At 38.0% G+C, this 24993-nt stretch overlaps 1 protein-coding gene and 1 non-coding gene across 4 annotated transcripts in view; both read left to right on the forward strand.

The window, feature by feature from the left end:
• RC3H2 (ring finger and CCCH-type domains 2) overlaps nucleotides 1-24993 on the forward strand; it is a 49543-nt gene that overhangs the window by 14964 nt on the left and 9586 nt on the right. For 2 of the 3 annotated variants that reach the window (XM_027615000.2, XM_027615002.2), the window contains exons 5-13: nucleotides 4571-4746; nucleotides 8169-8369; nucleotides 8852-8984; nucleotides 9098-9216; nucleotides 10695-10807; nucleotides 17429-17737; nucleotides 21776-21990; nucleotides 22784-23217; nucleotides 23824-23994. In XM_027615000.2, the coding sequence (XP_027470801.1) occupies nucleotides 4571-4746; nucleotides 8169-8369; nucleotides 8852-8984; nucleotides 9098-9216; nucleotides 10695-10807; nucleotides 17429-17737; nucleotides 21776-21990; nucleotides 22784-23217; nucleotides 23824-23994 (1871 nt within the window). The remainder of the gene's footprint in view (nucleotides 1-4570; nucleotides 4747-8168; nucleotides 8370-8851; nucleotides 8985-9097; nucleotides 9217-10694; nucleotides 10808-17428; nucleotides 17738-21775; nucleotides 21991-22783; nucleotides 23218-23823; nucleotides 23995-24993) is intronic. The other variant, XM_027615001.2, reaches the window with a different exon arrangement.
• Nucleotides 8658-8768, forward strand: LOC113935203. Its single transcript, XR_003523954.1, has one exon. It is a non-coding gene; the product is annotated as a small nucleolar RNA SNORD90 (small nucleolar RNA).

Genomic DNA, 24993 nt, shown 5'->3' on the forward strand with positions numbered 1-24993 from the left:
GTGGCTCGGTTAAGCGACTGCCTTCGGCTCAGGTCATGATCCTGGAGTCCCAGGATCGAGTCCCACATCGGGCTCCCTGCTCAGCAGGGAGTCTGCTTCTCCCTCCGACCCTCTTCCCCCTCGTGCTGTCTATCTCTCATTCTCTCTCTCACAAATACATAAATAAAATCTTTAAAAAAAAAAAAAAAGAATAAGACACAACAATACCTGAAAATAAAAAAGCTAAAACTACATTAAGTTGGTAGCATATTCATCAGGAATGAATTATTACAGGTGACTTTGGAACACAGTGTTTTGATTTTTATATCCCCAGTGGGATATATAATCCTAGGGTATGTTCAGGCACACGGTAGGATAAAGCAAGTAAGTAATTAAAGTAAGTAATTATGTTAATGCCATCAGGAACCAAGATTTTCAGCATTTAAAGGAAAAGATACAAGTATGAAATCAGGGTGCCTGGGTGGCTCAGTCAGTTGGGCATCTGCCTTCGGCTCAGGTCATGATCCCAGTGTCCTGGGATCGAGCCCTGTGTCAGGCTCCCTGCTCCTTAGGGAGCCTGCTTCTCCTCCCTCTGGTCCTCCACCCCCTCTCTTGTGCTGTCTCTCTCACTCTTGCTCTGTTCTCTCTCAAATAAATAAAATCTTTTTTAAAAAATATGAAATCAAAGAATTTATGTAAAAACCCTTTAGTTTTAAATTTGAATTGTCAATGTAAGTACAGGCTCGTTTACTTTTCTGTCTCTAAAAATGTGTATTCCCTCGATCTGTCCATTCGAAAGGGCTTAGAAACAATGACTAGCCATAGCAACCAGATTATGACTCTTAATAAATATCATTGCCCATTAAAAAGAAGCAGGGCTCTTTAGTCTTTAGATAATGCCATATTCCAGTTCTAGGATACCAAGTACAAGTTAAACCTGGGAATTCTTGGGCTAGAAAGCAAAAAAGCTATCAGAGATCATTGGCATCTTGTCATAATTAGAAGTAAATTTGAAAGGGCTTCCACTGGAAATGAGTGGCACAGTTCAAACACCAAAATGAATAATGACGGTAATGGATTGAAACATAAAATATATGAAAATCCATGATTTTGTAATGATGGTATAGGAAAAATTAATTGGTTATCTTTGGCAGTTCCTATTAATGCCAACACATTATTCTAGAAATTGCAAAAGAGTAGAATAAAAATCAAGCATGTTTTTTCTGCCTTTCCTTTACAAACTTTTCAAGGACAGTTTCTCAGGGTGTTGAGAGTAACTTCCTCTTTTAGCAAAATTCCAGCTAATAAATTTAGAAAAAAAGTGTCAAAAGTAGAAAAATCACACATTTGCAACCACAAATGAATTAGTGGGTCTACACAAGAATTATTAGTAGCTGTTAAAACCATTAGATGTAAGGTTGCTGAGAAAATTAACTATAGATGCCTGAGGCCTGAACCCATTGATCATTACCAAACCCACTAACATTACTAAAAGTGAGACATCTAGACCTTAAGTATCACCTTACGTAATATACGGAATAACAAGTTTGCTTGGCAGAAAAAAACAAAACCTCAAAAAATAAAAACTCATTCTGATTATAATCAAGCCTATAGTTTACATGAAATAAGGAGGATAAATGAACATATTTAGAAATACTCTTAAGTACAAAATTAGCCAAATCAAGAATGTTTAGAATTGTTTAGAAATTGGGAATTGTTTAGAAAAATGATTGTTTCTTCAAAGAAATCAGAGAAAACCTGAATTTTCTCCTAAATGGGTGAGTGAAGGGTAGTGGGTAGCTAGTATAGATTTTTTTTTTTTTTTAAGTTGAAAGGCATATTAACCAAAAGCAATATGGACTTTATTTGGGTACTTACTAAAGCCAACTCTAAGAAGAAATTGAGACCATGGGAAAAAATTCAACGCGAACTGGATATTAGATGATAGTAAGGGTATATATTACTTTTTTTAAAATGTGATAATGGTATACAATTTTTTTGGAAGTCCTTACATGTTAGAAATACATAATGAATTATTTAAGGGTGAAATGCTATGTTGTGTGGGATTTACATCAAAACACTCCAGCCAAAGCAAACTAGAAAAGTAGGTAAGAACTGGCAACAGCTATCTTATGGGTTCATATGATCTCTACTTTTATGTATGTTGAAAATTTACCATAATACAAAGTTAAGTTGAAAAATAATTTTAAAAATCCACATCTATATGTATTTTTAAAAAATGCTGTTTTTGGATATTTCCTCATATTTATTTACTTGACCCAAGAAGCACTAGACTAAGTATCAAATATCCTTTGTTCTACCACTCAACAACAAAAAGACAACACAATGTAAAAAAATGAACCAAGGGCATGAATATACATTTCTCCAAAGAAGGTACACAGATGGCCAAAAAGCTTGGAAAGATTCTCAGCGTCATTAGTCACTAAGGAACTGCAAATCAAAATCACAATGAGATACCCCTTCACACCAGCTAGGTTTGCCGTAATCTAAAAAATGGAAAGTTGTTAAGGATGTGGGTGAAACTTGGGAAGCAGAATGGTGCAGCCTCTGTAAAACGATTTGTCAGTTCCTCATAAAGTCAAAGTTACCGTATGACCCAGCAGTCCCACTCCTTGTGTATATATCCCAAAGAACTGAACAGGGATTTCAAGCTAATGCTTGTACGCCAGAGTTCACAGCAGCATTCATCACAATGGTCCAAAGGTGGAAGCAATCCACAAGTGCATCAGCTGATGAATGGATAACCAGATGTGCTTTGTCCATAAATAGAATATTATTCAGCCACATAAAGGTTGAAATATATAAAATATTTTCATTTCTATATAAAGTCAGCATAGAAATTAAAAAAGGATTGAAATTGATATATGCTACAGTGTAGGTGAACTTTAATAATATTATGTTAAGTGAAAGAAGCCAGAAAAAAGGTCACATATTCTATGATTCCATGTATTTGAAGTATCCACAAAGGTGAATCCATAGAATCAGACTGCAAGCTAGTGGTTGCCAGAGGCTGGGGGTAGAGGCTATGGGAGCTGACTGCGTAATGGCTGTAGGTTTCCTAGATAGACCTGGTGGTGGCTCATGTGAATTGTATTCTCTAAAAGGGTAAATTTTATATAAAGTCTACCTCAATTTTTTAAAAAAGTCCTTGGTGCAAGTACAGTTTTGTTGCTATCTAGTTGTGAACCTTGACCTCAGTGCCTCACTTGTAAAAGGGTTTTATTTTTATTTTTATTTTTTATTTTTTTTTTAGGGTTTGATTTTTAATCCACATTCTAGATGTGCTCTCAGTTTTGAAGTCCCACTGTTTTAATTGAGAACCAATGCACTTTTACCTTTTAATTTTAAAATAATTTCTGATTTACCCAAAAGTTGCAAGAACGATGTAGAGAATTCCTGTATACCCTTTATCCGCAATTACTAGTTTTTAATATTTTGTTACATTTGTTATGTTATTTGCCCTTTTCCTCTTTTCTGAACCATTTGAGAACAGGTTGCATATTTCAGTGCCCCGTTATCCCTTTATACTTCAATGTATTTCCAAAAAACAAGGATACCATCTTATGTAACAACAGTACGTTCATCAAACTCAAGAAAATTTAACCTACATACCATACTAAAATCTAGTTCATATTCCGATTTTGTCAATTATTCCAAAAATGTCTTTAATGGAATTTATTTTCTTTCAGAATACAGTCCAGTCCAAGATCATTTATTCTATTTATTTGTCATTTCTTTTTAGTCTTCTTTTATCTGGAACCGTTCTTCAGCCCTTCTTTGATGTTATTCTTCCAAGAATACAGGCAGTTATTTTTTTTTAAAGATTTTATTTATTAGAGAGAGCATGCATGCATAAGCATGGGGGAGAGGGAGAAGCAGGCTCCCCACTGAGCCAGGAGCCCAATGTGGGGCTCGATCCGAGGACCTGGGATCATGACCTGAGCCAAAGGCAGATGCTTAACCAGCTGAGCCACCCAGGTGCCCCTACAGGCAGTTATTTTATAAAAAGTTCCTTAATTTGAGTTTGTCTGATACTCGCTCATAATTAGATTCAGATTATACTATATACATCCCTGGCTGGAAAAACAACATAAATTAATACCTTCTTTAGGTATTGTATCCACAGGCTAATATCACTTTAAAATCATGTACAAAATTGTTGTCAGGCAAAGTAACAGTCTCAAGCATTAAAGAAAAATTACCATTTACCATAAGGCTACTATGTTCTTTATATGTATTTAATATATCAGAGTATCTCCATGTATTTTGTAAATGAGGATTTTTTTCTTTGCAATGTAACATTGTTATCTATTTGATTATTAAATACCTGCAGGAGATATGTTTTAAGTTCTCTTGACTTATGTTCTAAATAGTTGTTTAGTAGAAATTACATTTTGTTTGATTGCTTTTTAAGTAAACTGTATATTTGTATGTGTGGTGTCCTCTTTTTGTGCTGATGAAATACAGACTGTGGATAATGGACCACCATGAACCTAATACCCAAAGAAGTCTGACAGACATGATCTGCAGGGTTTCTCATTTATTGTGAATTCATGTTTCTCACTTCTAGCTATGCAAGAAGAGGCCTTGAAGCTGGTGTTGCTAGCATTAGAAGATGGCTCTGCTCTCTCAAGGAAAGTACTGGTACTTTTTGTTGTGCAAAGACTAGAACCAAGATTTCCTCAGGCATCAAAAACAAGTATTGGTCATGTTGTGCAGCTACTGTATCGAGCTTCATGTTTTAAGGTAAGTAGCAAGCAGCCATCTAGACATTACATGCCTTTGTATGAGACAGAGGCTTTCTAGAATGGATGTTACCTTGTCTAGAGGCTCCAAGAATGCAGAATGCTTCTAAGAGTTGAAAGGAAACTTTGTTTTCCTTCTGCATTGTTTGCATCTGTGATACTACCTGTTAAGAATAAACATATGTGAAGGTGTCAGTAACACAAAATAGAGCATAAGGAAATAGTTTGATAAACTTGACTCTTAGGATAATGAATGTAGACTAAAGAAGTCTAATTCAAATGAATTTCCCATCTTAAAAGGGAAAATTATATAAAAGTACATAAAAAGTTGGTTTTTCAATTTCCCATTGTTATTTTTATTTTATTCCCTGTTGTGATTAGATTATGACCTTTAATCTGAAGATGGCCTATAATGTTGCCTTCAGGACAAGAGAGTGAAGAGTTGAGGTACTTGCCCCACTCTGCATTTAGGAGGTGTGATTTTTTTGTGTGTTTTGTTTTGGTGGAGAAGACAGAAAAACCCCAAGATACTTAGAAATGTGGTTACGGGCGCCTAGGTGGCTCAGATGGTTAAGCGTCTGCCTTCGGCTCAGGTCATGATCCCAGGGTCCTGGGATTGAGTCCTGCATCGGGCTCCCTGCTCCTTGGGAGCCTGCTTCTCCCTCTGCCCACCCCCCCCCCCCCGTCTCTCATGAATAAATAAAATCTTTAAAAAAAAAAATAGAAATGTGGTTGCATTGTCTTATAGACTTGTGCGTGGTTACAGGTACTGAGAGAGGTGGAAAGTAGGCTGAATCCTTAAAAGTTTCTGCATGTTACAGGAGTAGGGACTGCTGGCTTCATCTTGAGAAAAGCCCAAATACTTGGAACTAGAAAAGTGCATTGGCTTCTATAAAAGTAAAACATCAAAATTTGAAAGCCAAAGCTATTTTGCTGGTTTTATAGCCCAAGAGTGAAAACAGTACAGACAGAAAAAAATTTTTTTGGCAGACTGCTTAGTTTGAAATAACAGGTAATTGCTGATGGAAATATGTTCAAATGAACTCACTTATCTCCACCAATGAGGCTTGGACACTATCTCCTTGATAGTTATAGTGCTTGATTTTGTGCCCTTAAGGGCAACAATAGAAATGAAACCCTGGTTCCTCAAACATTATGTTTTTGGCTAAGCAACCAAATTACAGAGATCATTTATCATCCTCAAGTGACTGACTAGGTTCTCACACTGTGTATTCCTGATTTAATGTGTTTTTTCTCTCAGGAATCATACTGATTTGTGGTTTATGACAGTCATACATCTACAGTTGCTACTAACATCTGACATTTGAATAACACTAGTATAGAAAGTGATTTCAATTTTATGCTCTCATTTCATCCTTACTGCCCTCTAGTTTAAATGTTAAAGCAGTGTTTAGATTAATAAAAGGACAACATACTGACTTAACTGCTAAAAGGCCTCTCTTGGGTGTCATTTACTCTAGTAAAATCACAATTGTCAAAGGTCTTTCCTTGATTTTATAGGCTTAGAGATGTGAATTTTTGTGGGTGCATACAGTAGATTCTTTCCTCAGGAACAGAACGCCCTTACCAAGGTCACCCACAATGGATGATCTATTTTATTAATTTGTAATGAGAGGTGCGATTCTTTTATGACTTAAATCATCATATTGTAGATATTCTCCTGCCGAAGAGTATCAGACCTTTGCTTGAGTAGCCTGGCATCAGCGCAAGGGAGTTAATAATTCCAGCGTTTGATGCAGTGATTCCCAAGTGATGATCTGCATCAGAATTATTTATGGGGTTTTTAAAAGTATACAATCCTGGGTCCCATCCCCGGATATATTCTAATTTGGTGTATCTGGTGTGGGACTTGAGCATTCATACATACTTTTTAAATCGTGTGGTCTTCAAAGCCAGGAATTATGATTACCTGAAATTGTAGTTTTTAATGCTTCACGGGTGATTTTGATGCATGGTAGTGAGAACTTTAATATGACCATGCTCTTAGCCACCTGTGTATGTCTTTACTACTCAGGTGAATAGATGCTTACGCTGCCTATGAGGCACCCTTGTGTAGCCTACGTGGTAGTTGGGTGAGTGCTACCGTCACCTGGTTCTTGGGTTTCTTTCTTCTATTTTTTAAATTGATAATTCTTTCTTTTGTTTCCTCAGTGTTTCTTTAAATAGGTTAAGGTAGAATATAGATTTTTGGGACTTCTAAGTTACATACTCTGCTTCCAAATTATACCTAAGATTATGTTTAGAATTTTGGATGTCCCACACTTTTCTCTAATGTAATTACATATTTCCAAAGAGATTTTGAACTGATACTATTAATTCTCAGATGGTAACTTGATTTTCCCATCTTCATATTCTTGGGGTCATATTATTGTTGTCTCATGTGCCAACAATAGAAAGAACCAGTGAGGTGGTTTGGAGATATTTTCATTTTGCCAATGAGGAAATCATGATTTTGAACAGTTTGAATGATTTGTTCAGTCTGAATTACAGAATCTGTACTAGTCCTAGGTCTTCTGACTCCTAGCCAAGTTTCAAATTTCACTGTGCAAGTTTTAGATAAATGGTATCATCTGTTGTGGAAATTATCTAGTCATACACTTGCATGTTCAGAGAATTAGTTTCAAACTAATTTGTATGTTTACAAATTACGTATTGTATGTGAAACTGTAAGCTTTTGAATTTATGTTTTTTAAATGACTTAAGTCAGGTATAAATTAAAGCTGTATAATAAATACCCTAATGATCATTTTTGTGGTGATAGAAAATTTCTTAATTATCACGTGGCAATGCTAATATATGTCTACCCATTGGACTGATTTGTCATTCCTCGCTTAAAAGTCCTCAGTGGCTTCCCATTCCCTTCAGCATAATATAAAAATTTCTCACCGGAGTTTATAAGGCCCTCTATGATTCTTCTCTAGCCTCTTAGTCTTTAATTCTATGCGCTCTGCTCTTTTATTTTTCTGTTTCACCACTTGCTACTCTTGTTAGGATTCTGTTTCTTACCTGGAAACTCCTATTCATTCTTCAAGACTCAGTTCATGCAGCCTTCAAGTTGGGGAAGCCTTCTCTGTTACCCCTTCCTTCTCCCCCAAGTCAGATTTAATTGCCTTTCCTTTATGTTGCCACGGAGCAATAAGAGCACGTACACTATAATTTTCTGTTTACAAGTGTCTTCTCTATCAGCTGCTGAGTTCATTGAAAGAAGGCAAAACTATGTACTGGGTTATGTAAGTTCTGCTTGGTTCCAAAAAGAGTTTGTGATAAGGACATTCTCTTCTCTGCACCTCCTTTTGTCTGGTGTCTGGTATCTGTACTCTGCCCCCAAAAGAACTGACTGGAGAAGGAGGGAGAGCAGACCAATTCTTATGGGTTTTTTTTTTTCTCCTTTCTATTTCGTAGGTTACCAAAAGGGATGAAGACTCTTCTCTGATGCAGCTAAAGGAGGAATTTCGGAGTTATGAAGCATTACGCAGAGAACATGATGCCCAAATTGTTCATATTGCTATGGAAGCAGGACTCCGCATTTCACCTGAGCAGTGGTCCTCACTTCTGTATGGTGACTTGGCACATAAATCACACATGCAGTCTATCATTGATAAGGTTTGTGAAATTAGTGATGTTTGTTTTATATCATTGCTGTTACTTAGAAGAGCATTGCAATCTTCTAAAGGAACTAAAGAGACAACTAGTTGGAGATTCCTGTGTTTTTAAGTATCAGACTCTATATTATTTTATCTTTATTTCTTTTTATTATTTTTCTAACTTTCAAAATAAACAACGGGAGGCAACAGGGAAGCACATATAGGATAGTAGCATAAAAGCAGCCTGGCTTTCAGAGTCTGTTGTTTATCTGTGTTTTGACCCCAGAGAGCTAATACAGCTTATAATAGGTAAGTTTTCTAAGTGTCTAATGATGAATTTCATAGGGCAGATTCTGAGGTGAAAATTTCATTCATCATTGATACTCCTACTATGGAATCTGAAGGCACTTGAAAACCTGTTTAGTATGTTGACTAAATGAAGCGTTTGAATATAGATCTGTCATAAGCAGAGTAAAAGCCATTCTGTTGTCTCTTCGTTAGCTGCAGTCTCCAGAATCATTTGCAAAGAGTGTCCAGGAATTGACAATTGTTTTGCAACGAACGGGTGACCCAGCTAACTTAAATAGACTGAGGCCTCATTTAGAGCTTCTTGCAAACATAGACCCTAATCCAGGTATGTGGAAAAATATTCAGTTGCTTATACTTTTTCTGCCCTTGAGGTAAATAACACAAGAGAATTACTGCTAACAAATTCTTCCCCCCCATCTCCTTGACGGCTTATTGTAGATGCTGTTTCGCCAACTTGGGAGCAGCTAGAAAATGCAATGGTAGCTGTTAAAACAGTGGTTCATGGCCTTGTGGACTTCATACAAAATTATAGTAGGAAAGGCCATGAGACACCTCAGGTAAGCACATTCATTGCACTTCTGACTGCTGTTACCTCTAACAGAGCTTCATCCTGAACATCTTGAACAAGCTTTTCGGTTAATGGACTTCTTACATGACTCTGCTCTTTTCGGTTTCTATTATCTCTGTTCTTTTGAGAGAAGCTCAAGTTTTAGTACACCTGATAAATAATTCATAGCACAGCAACCACTGGGAGAGTATTTTTTTTTTTAAGATTTTATTTATTTATTTGACAGAGAGAGACACAGCGAGAGAGGGAACACAAGCCAGGGGGAGTGGGAGAGGGAGAAGCAGGCTTCTGCTGAGCAGGGAGCCTGATGCAGGGCTCGATCCCAGGACCCTGCGATCATGACCTGAGCTGAAAGCAGACGCTTAACGACTGAGCCACCCAGGCGCCCCCATTGGGAGAGTATTTTGAATATGGGTTCATTGTCAATGTTTTGACCAAGTATAGCTCAATGATTCCTTCCAGACATTTTGTCTAATTCTTTTCTAATGTAGGGAAATTGTCACTTTTTTCTCCATTGCTCTTGTACAAATGAATATCTGTTTGTAAATGTGTGGAGTTAGAATTTTTAAAATATTTGCAATGTACTTTAGAAGGAGTTGCTTAAGGTATAATCTTTTATTCTAATAATGATGCCCATTTATTACTTCACTGTGAGCCAAATTCCTATGTTCAGTATTTTATTTATATGATTTCTAATCCTCACAGCCACCTGCAAGATAATTGCTGTTCCCAAGCTGAAGTTTAAAGAGGTTAAATAACAAATCTAAGGTCCTGGTGACAGTAAGTGCCAGAGCTGGGATCAAATCTACTCCAAAGTGATCTTTCCACTCTTTTACCCTTATTCTATTAGAAAACATTATAATATTCAAACATTAACTGACAGATAAATAGGTAAATGTTTCATCTTTATTAAGGTCACAGAAATAACAATGCCATCTTAAATTTTGATGCAGTTATAGCTGTTATGATGAGGCTTTTATATTTTGCCTCATTGTTTTTATGAACTTAAACAGCTCGAAGCCTAAGAAGAGAGTTGTACCCTCAAGCTGACAAATAAGTTAGTTTCATAAATTTTCACTTTCAGGGGAAATTATATTCTACCTCTCCTGGGAAAGTTTAAGTGGACAAGGCTTATGGCTTTTTAAGTGCTTTTTAAATCATTTGTTTTGGTATCATTTTAAGACAGCAATGAATTGAGGAGAAAATCTTGTATTTTTGTGGACATTATGTTGCCTGACAAATAAATAGATGTAACATTTGAACCAGTTTCAGATAATCCTCAGAAGGAATATTTAAAATGGCAGTTCAGAGTTACCCTGTGTGTAATGCCTAATGGGAAATGGTGGAATGGCAGTTGCTTCAGCATAAGCATTACTTCTCTAACATGAAAAAGAATTAAAGCGGTAAATCATAAAATTCTGAAATCCCAAGAGTTCTCACTTTTCCACACACTGATTTTTTTTGTAGCCTCAGCCAAACAGCAAATACAAGACTAGCATGTGCCGAGATCTGCGTCAGCAAGGAGGGTGTCCCCGAGGAACAAACTGTACTTTTGCCCATTCTCAGGAAGAGCTTGAAAAGTAAGTTATGAAAATTCTTTTTCATATGGGTTTAATTTGGGGTCATTATGAAAGTGTCCTGTGTAGTCGCAAAGTTTGTGGTGGGTTTCGCAGATGTGATTAAGTTCACATTGTAGAGTTCCTTAGATTGCAAGATAATTTTTTCTTTTGAAACTATACCTTCTCGCTTCTGGGAGCAAGATTAACATGATAAGTGCTTTAGAACCTTATTCAAGTGTCATACTTTAAAGCATTGTATAGCTGGAATCCATGTTTTTGCTAAGCACCTGTGCAGAATAAAACACCCCTCCATGCGATCTTATTTGCTCAGGTTCAGTTGAAGATAACGGCAAAGTCCCAGGTAAAACAGTACAGCAGATACTTTTTCTTCTTATGGCTTTTGGTCTTTTTGCCATATGTATTGTCCAAGTTTCTGTTTTTTGTTTTTTGGGGTTTATTTCTTTATTTGAGCGCGAGCGAGAGAGAGAGCATGAGCGGGGGAGAGGGGCAAAGGAGAAGGAGAGGAAGAAGCAGTGGTTGTCCCGTTCCCCTCCCTCCAAGCAGGGAGCCCAACTCGGGCCAGGTCCCAGAACCCTAAGATCATGGTCTGAGCCGAAGGCAGACACTTAACCAGCTGAGCCACTCAGGTACCCCTGTTGCCAAAAAATTGATTCCAGCCTTTCTGTTGAAGCAGCCTGTGTATCAGCTCTTAGTAGACATCTCCCTTTTGTTTTTAGACACTTGAAGCTCAAGTTGAGCTAATTTTCTCCTCCCATACATCCTCTCCCACCTTTCATTCTGCTCTCCCCCAGTGAACCCTGTCTAGTCAGTTATAGATACCATGTTAAAGGTACCATTTTTGTCACCTTTCTCTCACCTGCTTGTCTTATTCAACAAGTCAGTTCAGCTTCCTGCCTGTATGTTTCTCAATTCTTCTTTCCATCCTTATAGTCTAAATTATCATCCCCTTTTCTCGATCTGCCATTGCCTTCTAACTAGTCGTCTTACAGCTATTGTTGCCTACCCCCAACCCCATCATTCCCCACAAAACAGGGAGAACTTTATACATTAAGCTCATTGCAGATAATGAGAAGCAGGTGGTTTCTCCTTACCCTGTGGATAAAGTTAAAAAATCTAGATTGTGGACCCTGCATCATCTATATACCTACCTTTCTGATCTCATCAGTGCTCCTGAATTACATTCTGTAGTCAGGCCACGCTTACCTTCTGACAGTGCCTGGAATGCATCATGTTCCTTCCCACCTCAGGTCTTCTACATCATGCTGTTCCTTGGGGCCTTGCCTTTGGAGCTTTTCTTTTGCCTAGCTTATCCTTCACTTTTTTGGGGGGGTCTTCCCAATATTACATACTAAACCAGGTTCCTCTTTATCATGCTTATCAAAATTATGGTTAACTTAATGGTAAATTTTAGTGGTTGGCAAACTTTTATGTCAAGGTCCAGATAGTAAATATTTTCATTTTGGCAGATCATGCAGTGAACTGTCACAACCACTCAATTCTGCCGTTGTAGCAAAAAAGCCGCCATAGTGCATAAAACGGGCATAGCTATATACTTCATTTACAACAGACAGGCAATTTTGGCCCACAAGAGGTAGCTTGCTGACCCCTGATCTGTTGACTGTTTGCCTTGTTGCTGTGTAAGTTCAATGGACGGTATCCATCTTGTTGATTACGGTCTCCTCTCCTCAGTTGCTAGCACTGGGCCCTGTATATAATGAGCTCCACAGCAGCAGCAATATGATAGATGATATGTGTGTGTGCATTAAAAAGAAGAGTAGAAACATGCTTCTCTTCTCTGTTTTTCCCCCTACTGGAAGAGCTTAGAGAGGTTGTAGGAGTCCTAAGACAAAAAGATGCTGTTTGCACCCAGTCTGAGCATCTCTGTAATACAGAGTTTTACATTGGGCTGGTTTTTGAGACTCTAGGAGATCTATTGAGCTTGCCCATACCTGAAATAGAGCTTCTTAGTGAAAGTAGAACTTTTTAGGGGACCTTGCTTGGGTGTACTTAGACTTAACAAAGAGGAGAAACTGATTTCATTGCCATTCCACCCATAACTGGTACCCCAGCTGAAAATCCATTTTATCTCTTATATCTTCAAGCTTGCTTTCTACTCTCCATCTCCATTACCTACTTCAGAATTTTATTATCTCTTGTCTGAAATTATAACAGTAGTAGTATAAAAATAATAATCATAGCCAAATTAATTGGTCCCTCTTGGTGTCAGGTACCATTTTTAGTGTTTCACATGTGTTTACCCAATTTATCCATTTAGTACTATAATGGCCTTTAACCTGGCATCTCCTTATATTCAACCTGGCTATTTCATTGCTACCGAGATTTTCTTTGGCAAATAAGCATCTAATCATGTCCATCTTCTGTTTTACATTCTAAATTGGTTCCTCAGGAGATCACAGGATCTGGTCCTAATCTAGCTTTCCAGCCTTACTCTACCTTTTGCAGTCTTTATTTTTTTAAGGTACATCTTGTTAATCACTGTTTACTACTACACAAATTCTTTCATTCTTTCCCTTGCACATGTTGTTCCTCTATATCATATGCTTTTCTCTTCTCTATTTGGAGAGCTCCTGTTCCTAGTCATACTCAGATGTCAACTTCCTTCTGAGGATCCTGACTTCCCAGGCAGTGTTAGTTGCTTCCTTCACTGTGCCGGTGTAGTGCTTTATACTTTATAACATCCAGTTCTCTTGTCATACTGCAATTATTTATTTGCATGTGTGTATTTTCACTGGACTTCATTTATCCTATGGGTAATTAATCTTGATATTTTTTTCACTTAGCAAGTATCCGATACGTAAATTCAGTACATTTATGTTGAAAGAGCAAATAATCTACAATTCCTATTTCCAACCAGCTTCACAGTCCTTGTTGCTGTGTGAAAAAAGAAGAAAAAACGGGATGATACAAAGGATTAAGGAAGTGGAAGATGTCACTACCCTATTGGCTAAAAAAATACATGTTGCTACCTATCTCTGAGTTTTTGAGGGTAGAACCTTTGTCTTATTTCACATAATACACCAGGAGCAAACATTTGTTTTACTTAAATAAATTTTACTCCAGCCTGCTTTCACTACTATGCATCTCTCTAACCAAACTAAATGTAAATTCCCAACAGTCTCCTGAGTATTAGAATCGTGTTTCCAAGAGTTGCTGCATTCTGGAGAGTGTCAAAAGCCTGGGATCAACCAGTTCAACAAATATTTATAAAAATGATTGTTAAGTGCCAGGTACTATTTGAGATGCTTATAGTGGAGGAAGAAGAACAGTAAACATGTAAACACAATTTCAGTTACTGATAAAATACTTTAAGAACGTCTGAGGTGGAAACAAACTTGGCATGCGTGAGAACTAGAAACAAGACCAGTGTGTCTGGAAGATGGAGAATGAGAAGAACAACAAAAGATAAGATTGGAGAGGTAGGCAAGGGCCAGATCATACTGGCTTTATGGACCACGGTGAGGAATTTGGAAGCCATTGTAGGGTTTTATTCAAATGCAACGATGAGGGTTTTTTTTTTTTTTAATCTTATTTATTTATTTTTAAAGATTTTATTTATTTGACAGACACAGCTAGAGAGGGAACACAAGCAGGGGGAGTGGGAGAGGGAGAAGCAGACTTCCCGTGGATCAGGGAGCCCGATGTAGGGCTCCATCCCAGGACCCTGGGATCCTGACCTGAGCTGAAGGCAGACGCTTAACAACTGAGCCACCCAGGCACCCCAAATCTTATTTATTTTTTAAGTAAGCTCTATGCCCAACATGGGGCTTGAACTCAGGAGCCTGGTAAGATCAAGAGTCGCATGCTCTACCAACTGAGCCAGCCAGCCAACCCACAACAATGAGATTTTAATTTTGTCATAGAAATGTCACTAAGTGTCTGCATGGCTGGAGACCAATTAAATTACTACAGTGGTTCAGGCACAAGATTGGTATCTTGGTCCTAGGACCATAGTAATGAAAATGATGAAAAGTGATCAGATTGGGGATGTATTTCAGAAGTAAGGTTGATAGAACTGATAGATTGAATGTGGACTTAAAAGAGAAAAATCAAGAATGACTCCAAGGTTTGGGACCTGCATAACCAAGTAGTGTATTTTACTGAGATGGGAAATGCTTTTGGGGTAGAGAATCAGTAGTTCGTTCTCTTGGCCATATGAAGTTAGAGGCTTACTCCACATTCATGCAGCAAATATTTATTGAACACGTAGTATGCACAGGCACTGTATGATGTGCTGAAGGTAGAGTGGTGGGTAAGAAAGGCAAAAATCCTTGCTCTCATGGGGCTTACATTGTAGTAGAGAATATTGACACAAAGCAAATAATTAGAAAGCATAATATCTGGTACTGATCTGTGCCATGAAGAAAAATAACACAAGGTATGGAGAAAGAGAACGATTGGGAAAGGGGAGATATTTTAGATAAGATGGTCTCGGAAGGTATCACAGAGGATATGACACGTAAGGAGACACCTGAATGAAGTGATGGTGCCCTAGAACAACAGATCATTACAGGAGTGGAGTCTTTGCAAAGGCAGATGGGCTTGGGACCTGGGGCTCAAGTGGAGATGGGCCCTTGGTAGAACCCAAGTGGCAAGATTGGCCTGAGTTAGGAGCAGGAGCTCTTCATCCCTTTTTCAGAGGAGCATGTAGTTACAGATGCAGGAGGGTTACTGGACTTGGTGGTGAAAGAAGTCATTCTCTTCTGGTTTCAACTATTTTCTCTGAAGTGGGAGGCAGTATCATCAGTGGTGGAGGAGCTGTGGAGAGTGGAGGTGGAAAGGATGTGAGAGATGGGAAAGTGAATTTAGTAGAGAAGTGTATTAATGTATTGCTTGGCCATTTTAAAAAATTGATCATAATTTTGAAGGGAGTCTAGAGAGCATGATGGCATAGTTTTTCTCCACCAACATTCAGCTGCCAGGGAGCAGGCCCAGCATAAGAGAATAAGTGAAGAATCAGATTATAGGGTTTTACCAGGTGAGTTCCAACAGGGGGAGTTGAAGGTACTTACGAGGGAGGAATTAATGGTAGATAGTGGATTCAAAGCTGGGTAAGTCAGGGAGTAAGTACTTCAGGGAGCTCAAAGATGATTTTAAAAGAATAGGAAATAAGTGGCTGTTTCAAGTGTGAGGTCCAGATCCTAAGCCCAAGTCTTTAGCTGCCTAGTTGCTAGAAGTCCAGTATGTATCCTGAACTTGTCACTTACTTTACCTCCCTTAGTTAAGGTTTTACTTCTTACAACTCTTCTCTTTTAAGGTACTCACAATTAAACCTTTGTTTTTTGCCTGCCAGAGTAATCTTAAGGATAGCTGAGATTTGTCCTTTGAGGATGGAAAGCAAGGAGCAGCTGGGTATTTTGTGCAAGAACCTTTGAGATGAAGAATGAAGAGCAGGTTTCAGAGAGCATGTTGAGGAAAGTGCAGGCCCCTCCACATCACCAAACTGCCTTTCTAAAATATAGGTCTGCTTGTACCCTACTCATAATCGGTGGTTCCCCAGAATCTCTGAGATGACATATATAGATTGGCTATAACTATTGTCTTCTTTTTTTTTTAACTTTGTGTTCTGTCACTGCATCCTCAGCCAGTCTCGTCCGGGGACACTTGTCTTTTATTGAGCTCCACATGCCTCTGTTCAGTGTGTGGGGGGGAGTGGGAGGGAGGGAAAAGAGCAGGATTGAATAATGAGGCTGTTTGTAGATACTGATGGGCTGAGAGGGAGGGGATTGTGAAGGCATTGCTCATCACGAACGCTATTTATATTTAATTACCATATGTTTGCTTATGTATAACATTAATATCAGATTAATTTAGGCATATGTAATTATGACTTCAAATGTGTGTAGTCGTTTTTCTATTCGTGTAATAGTTCATCACTTTAAAGTATTAGACGAAACATTGACTAGGACTACATTATAATGAAGTTTTTGAATTGTACAAGTGGAAACAAATTTTCTTAAATGGACTCCAAGATCAAATTGCTTTATATATTAAGAGTGTTATATAAATAACACCTGTTATATAAATAAAACCCTGAAATTAATATCGGAAAAGTCTTTAATCAAAATCCTTTTTACTTAAGGCATAAACTTAATCTGAAAAATATACTAAATTTTCATATTTTGGTATAGTGTTTAAGAATGAGTTTTGGTTTCATAATTTTTTTAAATTTATATAATGCTCTCATCATTTGGTAATAACAGAATTTTGCCAACTTTTTCATACCTTTTCTCTTCATTTTGCATTGCTAAATAAATTTGGTATGGTTCCTTTCATTTTTATATAATGTACTTTATATTCCAATTATATAAAATTTTCAAAAGAATCTCTTATTCCCTCAAAAGGCTTCTTTGAATACATGTGTATTTTGCTTGCTGTATTAATTACGTGCCTACATATATGTTTGTGGGGGGGCATATGTATTTTAATGTGGCATCTATCACAGCAGAGTTTGATGTAGACTGTATTTGATATTTAGCTGAAGAAACTTTTCTTTAAAGCTGTTCCTCCTATTTAAATCTTTTCCCATTGTCTTCTTTTTTTCTCCTTTCAGGGTAAGATTTAGTGAAATATTCACTGATATGTTGATTGTTTTTGAAACAGGTATCGATTAAGGAACAAAAAGATCAATGCAACTGTAAGAACATTTCCTCTTCTAAATAAAGTTGGTGTAAACAACACTGTCACAACCACAGCCGGAAATGTCATTTCTGTCATAGGAAGTACTGAAACAACGGGGAAAATTGTTCCAAGTACAAACGGAATTTCAAATGCAGAAAACAGTGTTTCCCAGCTAATCCCACGTAGTACTGACAGTACGTTAAGAGCTCTGGAGACTGTGAAGAAGGTGGGGAAGGTTGGCACTAATGGTCAGAATGCTACTGGGCCTTCTGCAGAATCTGTCACTGAAAAGTAAGTATTAGGTAAAAATGGTTACTGTGAGTTTTTTAGAAATGCTTGAATATTTTTATTTATCCTATGGAAAAGAAGTTAATCAGAATTTTTATGCAGAATGTTTCACATAGTAGAAAAAGCACTAAATGCCAAAAAATTTGAGTGCTAGTCCTCGTTCTGCAGTTGAATAGCTCTGTGACCTTAGAAAGTCACTTCAGCTCTGGGTTTTGTTTTCCTCGACTATAAAGAGGCTGGGCCAGAATTGTTTTTTTTTTTTTTTTTTCCCCACACTTCTTTGAACTTTAGAATTGAGTCCATAGAAGTGCCAGAAAGGAACTAAATAGAAACCTAAGCAAGGTGAGTCTCCAGCCTTTGCTGCAGTCAGAACAATTCCTCTTTGTACTCTATAATGATGTGTGGTAGTTAAGAGGGGCCTCTTGGGAGCCGAACTCTCTGGGTTCAAATTCTGGCTCACTGTTTTCTAGCTGTTTGATCTTAGGCCAATTAATCTGTCTTCCTCAGTTTACTCATCCATAAAATTTGTACAATAATAGCAACTACTACATATGTTGGTTGTGCAGATTTGTGAATTAAGTGCGATGCTTTGAACGATGCCTGCCAAATAGCACTCAATAAATATCTGTTGTTATTATTACCAATATTGTTGGGTTTCAGCATAAGAAAAGGTTTTGGTGCTTTAAGAAAAAAGTTTTACAACTTTCTAACAATCTGAAAAGTTACTTCCACCTCTAAAATCTCATGCTTTGCTATTGTTTTAGGGTCTTAAAATCTGAGTTTTAACATGTTCAGATTTTGTTGCTCCTATCAGTGTTTATTATATGCTTTCTAGGAAATTATATGTAATATGATAATGTAATACTAGGTAATTATATGGAATATTGAAGAGACCAGCCCTTTAGAACTGAAAGTTTTGTTAGGGACTGGTTAAAATAAGTTTAGATAGATAGGTTGGCGCCAGATTATGGAGACCTTGTGTTACATATATGTTTAGAAAACGAGCTTTTGAAGGGTTTTGGCAAGGTAATGTAGAACTGTTTTATAACCATACAGTGGAATGTATTCAGCCATAAAAAAGGAGTGAAGTACTAGTACATACTACAATATGGATGAACCTTGAAAACTATGTTAAGTGAAAGAAGTTAGATATAAAAGGCCATATGTTACAGAATTCCATTTATGTCATTATCCAGAAGAGGCAAATCCATAGAGACAAAGTAAATGAGTTGTTGTCAGGGGCTGGGGAGTGAATGCTAACAAGGAGAGATTTCTCTCAGGGCTGATGGAAGTGTCTCAGGATTAGTGGTGATGGTCCTTGTACAACCTTGTGAATATACAGAACATCACTGAATTGTATACTTTCAAAAGGTAAATTATATCTCAATTTTTTTAAATGATAATAAGAGTAGGGAAAACTTTTAAAAAATCTGAATCATTCATTCAAAAATTATGGATCTTCCATGTGCCCAAAACCAGCCACTTGGTGGAAATGTAATGAAAATGAACTAGATAATACTACTCCCTGCTTCTAAGATGGGTCTTACAGTGTGGTTTGGGATGCAGATGTAAACAGACCATATAATATATTCTGAGAGGTACTATAATGCAGTTGTGTTCCAAGTATTACTAGAACACAAAAAAAGAATACCATTCTGCAGGAAGTTATTGTGGAAGGCTCCTTAGAGAATACCTGAGCTAGTTCCAGAAACATGGATAGTTGGGAAGGAAGGACTCCTCAGTACAGCAAGCATCACAGGCAAAATCGTGTATGCAGGAGAGGCATGCTGCAGAAGAGCATAGAATCCTGAAAGTCCTATAGGCTACAGCTGTAGGAATCTAGCTGCCTGACTGGAATGTGACCGAAGGCTAGCGTTTTCCTTAAGTCTGATTTTTACAGATAGTTTACACAATCTCATGAGGCTGTGAATCTGTGAATCTTGTCATGGATTTTGATACCTTTTTGCTGACAAGTCTAAAACTTTGCCATTTCAAAGTACTTACCAAATTTTATAGTATATAACATTTTCATATAGAAGGACCAGAAAACCTGTGTAAGGCACGTTGCATAGTGCCTGGAATGTGCTCAATAATTGCTCAATAAAAGTTAGTATATTACTGTTAAAAGGAAATCCTAAGTATTTTCCTTGTTGCCTTTAACTGCAAAGAATAAACATAGCCCTAAAATATCTTCAAACTGTAAGTCAGTAAATTTGTATCTACTATTATTACCCACAGTTCCTTAGTTATTTTCATTTTACACATAGAAGTAAACATCTGCTAGACTAATCTGCTGTGTTAGACTTAAAAGCAGCCCATACTCCTTGTTTATATTCTAGCTTTAAAAGGGCTTCTCTAGTTTGAGAAAAACCCTCTACTCTACTCGGGATGCAGCATACTGAATTCCTGCATCATTAACAAGTGCATTTTCTGGAGCCACCACATATCTAAGCTCTTAAAGTTGGACTTTTTTTTTAGATTTTATTTGAGAGAGGGAGAGCATAAGCAGGGGGGAGGGGCAGAGGGAGAGGGTAGAAGCAGACTCCCCACTGAGCAGGGAGCCCAATGTTGGCTCGATCCCAGGACCCTGGGATCAAGACCTGAGCCAAAGGCAGATGCCTAACTGACTGAGCCACCCAGGTGCCCTAAAGTTGGACTTCTTAATAGGACATAAGAAAGCCATGATGAGATCCCCTGGAGCTGATTGCTTGGTGACTCAACAAAGAAAATCCTTTGTTTAAAAAAATAATAAAAAGTTTATGTATTCAGTTTAATGAGTAACATATATTGGCATTTTGATCATCCACTAGTTATTTACTGACTACCTACTATGTGGCAGGAACTGTTTCATTTATTCAACAGATATTTACTGAGTAACTACTGTGTGCCAGGAATTCTTGTAGATATAACACTTAACAAAAATCTGGAGAGACCGCAATTAACAAACTGGACGAAAATGAGGCCCCTGGGCGGCTCAGTGGGTTAGGCGTCCAACTCTTGATTTTGACTCAGGTCTCGATCTCAGGGTTGTGAGATTTAGCCTCACAGCAGGCTCTCTGCTGGGTTTGGAGCCTGCTTAAGATTCTCTCGTTTGAAGCCTGCTTAAGATTCTCTCTCTCTCCCTCTGCCCCTTCCTCCCCAAAAGGACAAAAATGGCCTTTTCTCAAGGAGTTTACATTTCAGAATGTCTGTCTAGCTCTTAATAGAACAACCTTTCTTTTACATGTCTGTCTTCTTTGTCCCAAAGAATTTTGGTGGACTGCAGTGGGCCCTTGAACAACACAACCCCTGTGCAGTCCGAAGTTCGAGTGCAAGTTTTGACTTCCCAAAAACGTAACTACTAATAGCCTACTCTTGACCAGAGGCCTTACCGATAACATATTGTTGATTAACACAGATTTTTTAGTTATATATACTATGTACTGTATTCTTGCCGTAAAGTTAGCTAGAGAAAAGAAAATGTCATTAAGAAAACATAAGGAGGGGTGCCTGGCTCAGTAAAACATGTAACTCTTGATCTTGGGGTCATGAATTTGAGCCTCACATTGAGGGTAGAGTTTACTTAAAAAAAAAAAGGTATTTAAAAAAAAGAAAATGTGAAGAAAATACATTTATAGTACTGTATTCATTGAAAAAAATCTGCATGTAAGTGGACCTGTGCATTTCAAACCTGTGTTGTTCAAGGGTTAACTGTATATTGTTTCTGTTGAGAACTTCTTGAACAGTAATTTTTTTTATTTTCTCTAGGAAAAATGTGTTGTTTAAGAATGAGTAAAAAGGGATTGATGGGTCACATTAGTGCCTGGGATTTGTTTGCATTTCTTTTTGCCTTTGCCAGAATATGAGATCTGTTACTATGATTCTATGAATGAGCAGTGGAAGGTGGCAATGGAATTCATTGCCTAATTTTTCGCTATGGAAGTACCTAAAGTTTTTCCTGTTAATGGTTTCACTATATAATTTTGTGAAAAATTCCTTCTGAGGAAGACAACAGTTACAGACAGTGATTTATTCTTTGTTCTTGATAAATTATCTCTCCAGTAAAATTGGCTCTCCACCCAAGACTCCTGTAAGTAATGTAGCGGCTACCTCAGCTGGGCCTTCTAATGTTGGAACAGAGCTGAATTCTGTGCCTCCAAAATCCAGCCCATTTATAACTAGAGTACCAGTATATCCTCAGCATTCTGAAAACATTCAGTATTTTCAAGATCCAAGGACTCAGATACCCTTTGAAGTCCCACAGTACCCACAGACAGGTAAGTAATTTTAGATAGTTCTAAGAAAAAAAAACTGATATAACATTTGTTGTCCTTAGGTAAGTAAGTGAATCACTTACCTAGAATATCTACATTAAGAAATTAACTGGGGTGCCTGGGTGGCTCGGTTAAGCATACAGCTTTCAATCTCAGGTCAGGTCTTGATCTCAGGGTCATGAGTTCAAGCCCTGTGTTGGGCTCCTTGCTGGGTATGGAGCCTACTAAAAAAAAAATTAATGCTTTGGACTAAGTTTTCTTTCTGCCCTAAGAATCGATGATTCTACGTGCCCGTAGTTTTAAGATTCTCCTTCCCATGCATCAAATTTAGGGTCCATGGATGAACTTCAGGGAGTTTTGTGAATCTCTTGAAACAGTTTGCAGAATGTTTGGCTTATATATACTTATCTATACTTTTGGAAAGATGATGCACAACTTACAGATTTTGAAAGCTCTTTAATCTCTGCTCCCCAAAAGTTAGGAGTCAATAATGTAACTAATTACTTAATCCAAAACCTGTGGCAATAGATGCCCTAGAAGGAAACTTACCAGCCATCTGTTAATAGCTCTGTCTTGCGTTTTTGAGGAGCAGTTTAACAAAATAGTGAACTTTAATGATTTTCATATAGTAGTTACATCTTGAAAGTATGTAGTTTCTTTCTAAAGCAGGGGTAATTAAGTAAGGTTCAAAGCTTACTTTATTTTCCCACATTAAAGGCTGCCTTAGACTTAAACCTTTGTAAAATGTTGGATTTTACTAAGATTACATTAAGTATTCCTCTTTCTGATTTTCAAGGCTACTACGCACCCCCTCCAACGGTGCCGGCCGGTGTGGCTCCCTGTGTTCCTCGCTTTGTGAGGTCCAGTCATGTTCCAGAGTCCTCCCTCCCGCCTGCTTCTATGCCATATGCTGATCAATACAGCACATTTTCCCCTCGAGATCGAATGAGTTCTTCTCCTTACCAGCCCCCTCCTCCGCAGCCATATGGACCAGTTCCTCCAGTACCTTCTGGAATGTACGCGCCCGTGTACGACAGCAGGCGCATCTGGCGCCCACCGGTTTACCCGCGAGACGACATTATTCGGAGCAGTTCCTTACCTCCAATGGATGTGATGCCCTCGTCTGTTTACCAGGCATCCTTGCGAGACAGATACAACTCACTAGATGCGTATTACTCCGTGGCTTGTCAGCCACCAAGCGAGCCAAGGACAAGTGTGCCTTTACCAAGGGTAAGTGATGACGGAAATAGGAGCGCGCTACTGTCGTGTGGTGGGTAAGAGCCTGCTGTCACACTCAGTGTCCTACCACCCTGGTACAGTTTCTGGCTCCTCCACTTATGAATTGTGTGATGGACAGAAGTTACATGACTTCTCTGTCAGGTTCTTCATGTCTGATGGCAGTGATAGTAGTACCTACCTCATAAGGCTGTTGTGAGGATTAAATCAGAAAAGCAAAGCCCTTAGAATGGGACCTGGTACATATTAATGCTCAATAAATGTTATGCTTGGATAGGAAACTGAGGGGAAAGTAAAAAGAAATCTCCAAAATAGGACAGGGCCTATTTTCATTATCCCCATGTAGGGAGAAATGACTTCCCTAAACCAGAAAAACTGAGTGCTCGGATACTACTTTTAACATCACTGGACTCAATATTAACCCTTTCATTTAAATGCATGGAGAACAGGCTAAGGTGACTTCCCTACTGTATTCTTTCTTTTTTTTTTTTTTTTGGTCCCAACGATATAATAAACTGTTAACATTATTTCCACAGAGCATAGTTAAATTTATTTACTGCTCCCTAGATGATTAAGATTGTTTCTTTTATCCCCCCTTAGGAACCTTGTGGTCATTTGAAGACCAGTTGCGAGGAGCAGATAAGAAGAAAGCCAGAGCAGTGGGCACAGTACCACACTCAGAAAGCACCTCTTGTCTCTTCAACTCTTCCTGTGGCAACACAGTCACCAACACCACCTTCTCCTCTATTCAGTGTAGACTTTCGCACTGATGTAAGAAAGGTCTTAATCACTTGATGTTGCAAGGACAGGTCAGACACCTGACCTCAGAGCACTCCTTCAAACCAGGCTTAGCTGTGTTGGCCATTTTGCAGTGGTTTGTTGTGCAGTCGAGTCTGCTTAGTTCTGTGAACACTGAGCATGTAATGAGCACTACAGTTAGGCGTTGTCAGACTCAGAAGACCATGAAGTCAACAGTCCTCTTCCCACCAAGAATTGAGTCTTTCCAGCAGTGTAGTTCTCATTGTTTTTCTGGTTTTAATAGGATTTGTATCTACCATTTATTGAGCACCTACTTGAGCTAGGCACTGTACTAATGCTATTTTATTTAATTCTCACAAAAATCTTAGGGGGCAGGTATTAAATCTCTATTTTTTTTAGGAATCTTACTCAGAGAAATTAAGTAATTTGCCCAGGTAGTAAATCTGGCAGAGGCATTTCTTCCCTACTTCACAAAAGGTGCAGAAATGCTTACTGTTTTATTTGTGCAGTTTTCCGTCACTGTTAACTGTTGTTCTTGTTACAGAACAAGTTTTTGTACTAGGATCATTTCAGTGTGCCCTGTTGTTTTCAGTACTTTTTTATGTAGAACAAACCATTTTTTTTTTAATTCCTCTAGTTTGGTTTATTTCCCATTCCTACAGCCTCTAAAATAAAAAACTTCTTAAAATCTTATATGAAAAATTTCAAACACATAAAAAGTAGAGAGAATAGTATATAATAAACCTCATCTACCCATCACCCCTAATTATCTACTTAGCCAGTCTTGTTTCATTTGTACCCCCTCTTCCCTCTGTATTATTTTGAAGTAATCTTAGACATATTTTTTCATCTATAAATACTTCAATAAACCATTGAATTTTTAAACTAGATCCAAATTTCTCATCAAACAGACTCCTTTAGGGCACCTGGGTAGCTTGGTTGGTTAAGCATCTGCCTTCAGCTCAGGTCATGATCTCAAGGTTCTGGGGTCGAGCCCCTTGTTGGGCTCCC

The sequence above is a fragment of the Zalophus californianus genome, chromosome 13 (assembly GCF_009762305.2).
Source record: "Zalophus californianus isolate mZalCal1 chromosome 13, mZalCal1.pri.v2, whole genome shotgun sequence".
NCBI lineage: Eukaryota > Metazoa > Chordata > Mammalia > Carnivora > Otariidae > Zalophus > Zalophus californianus.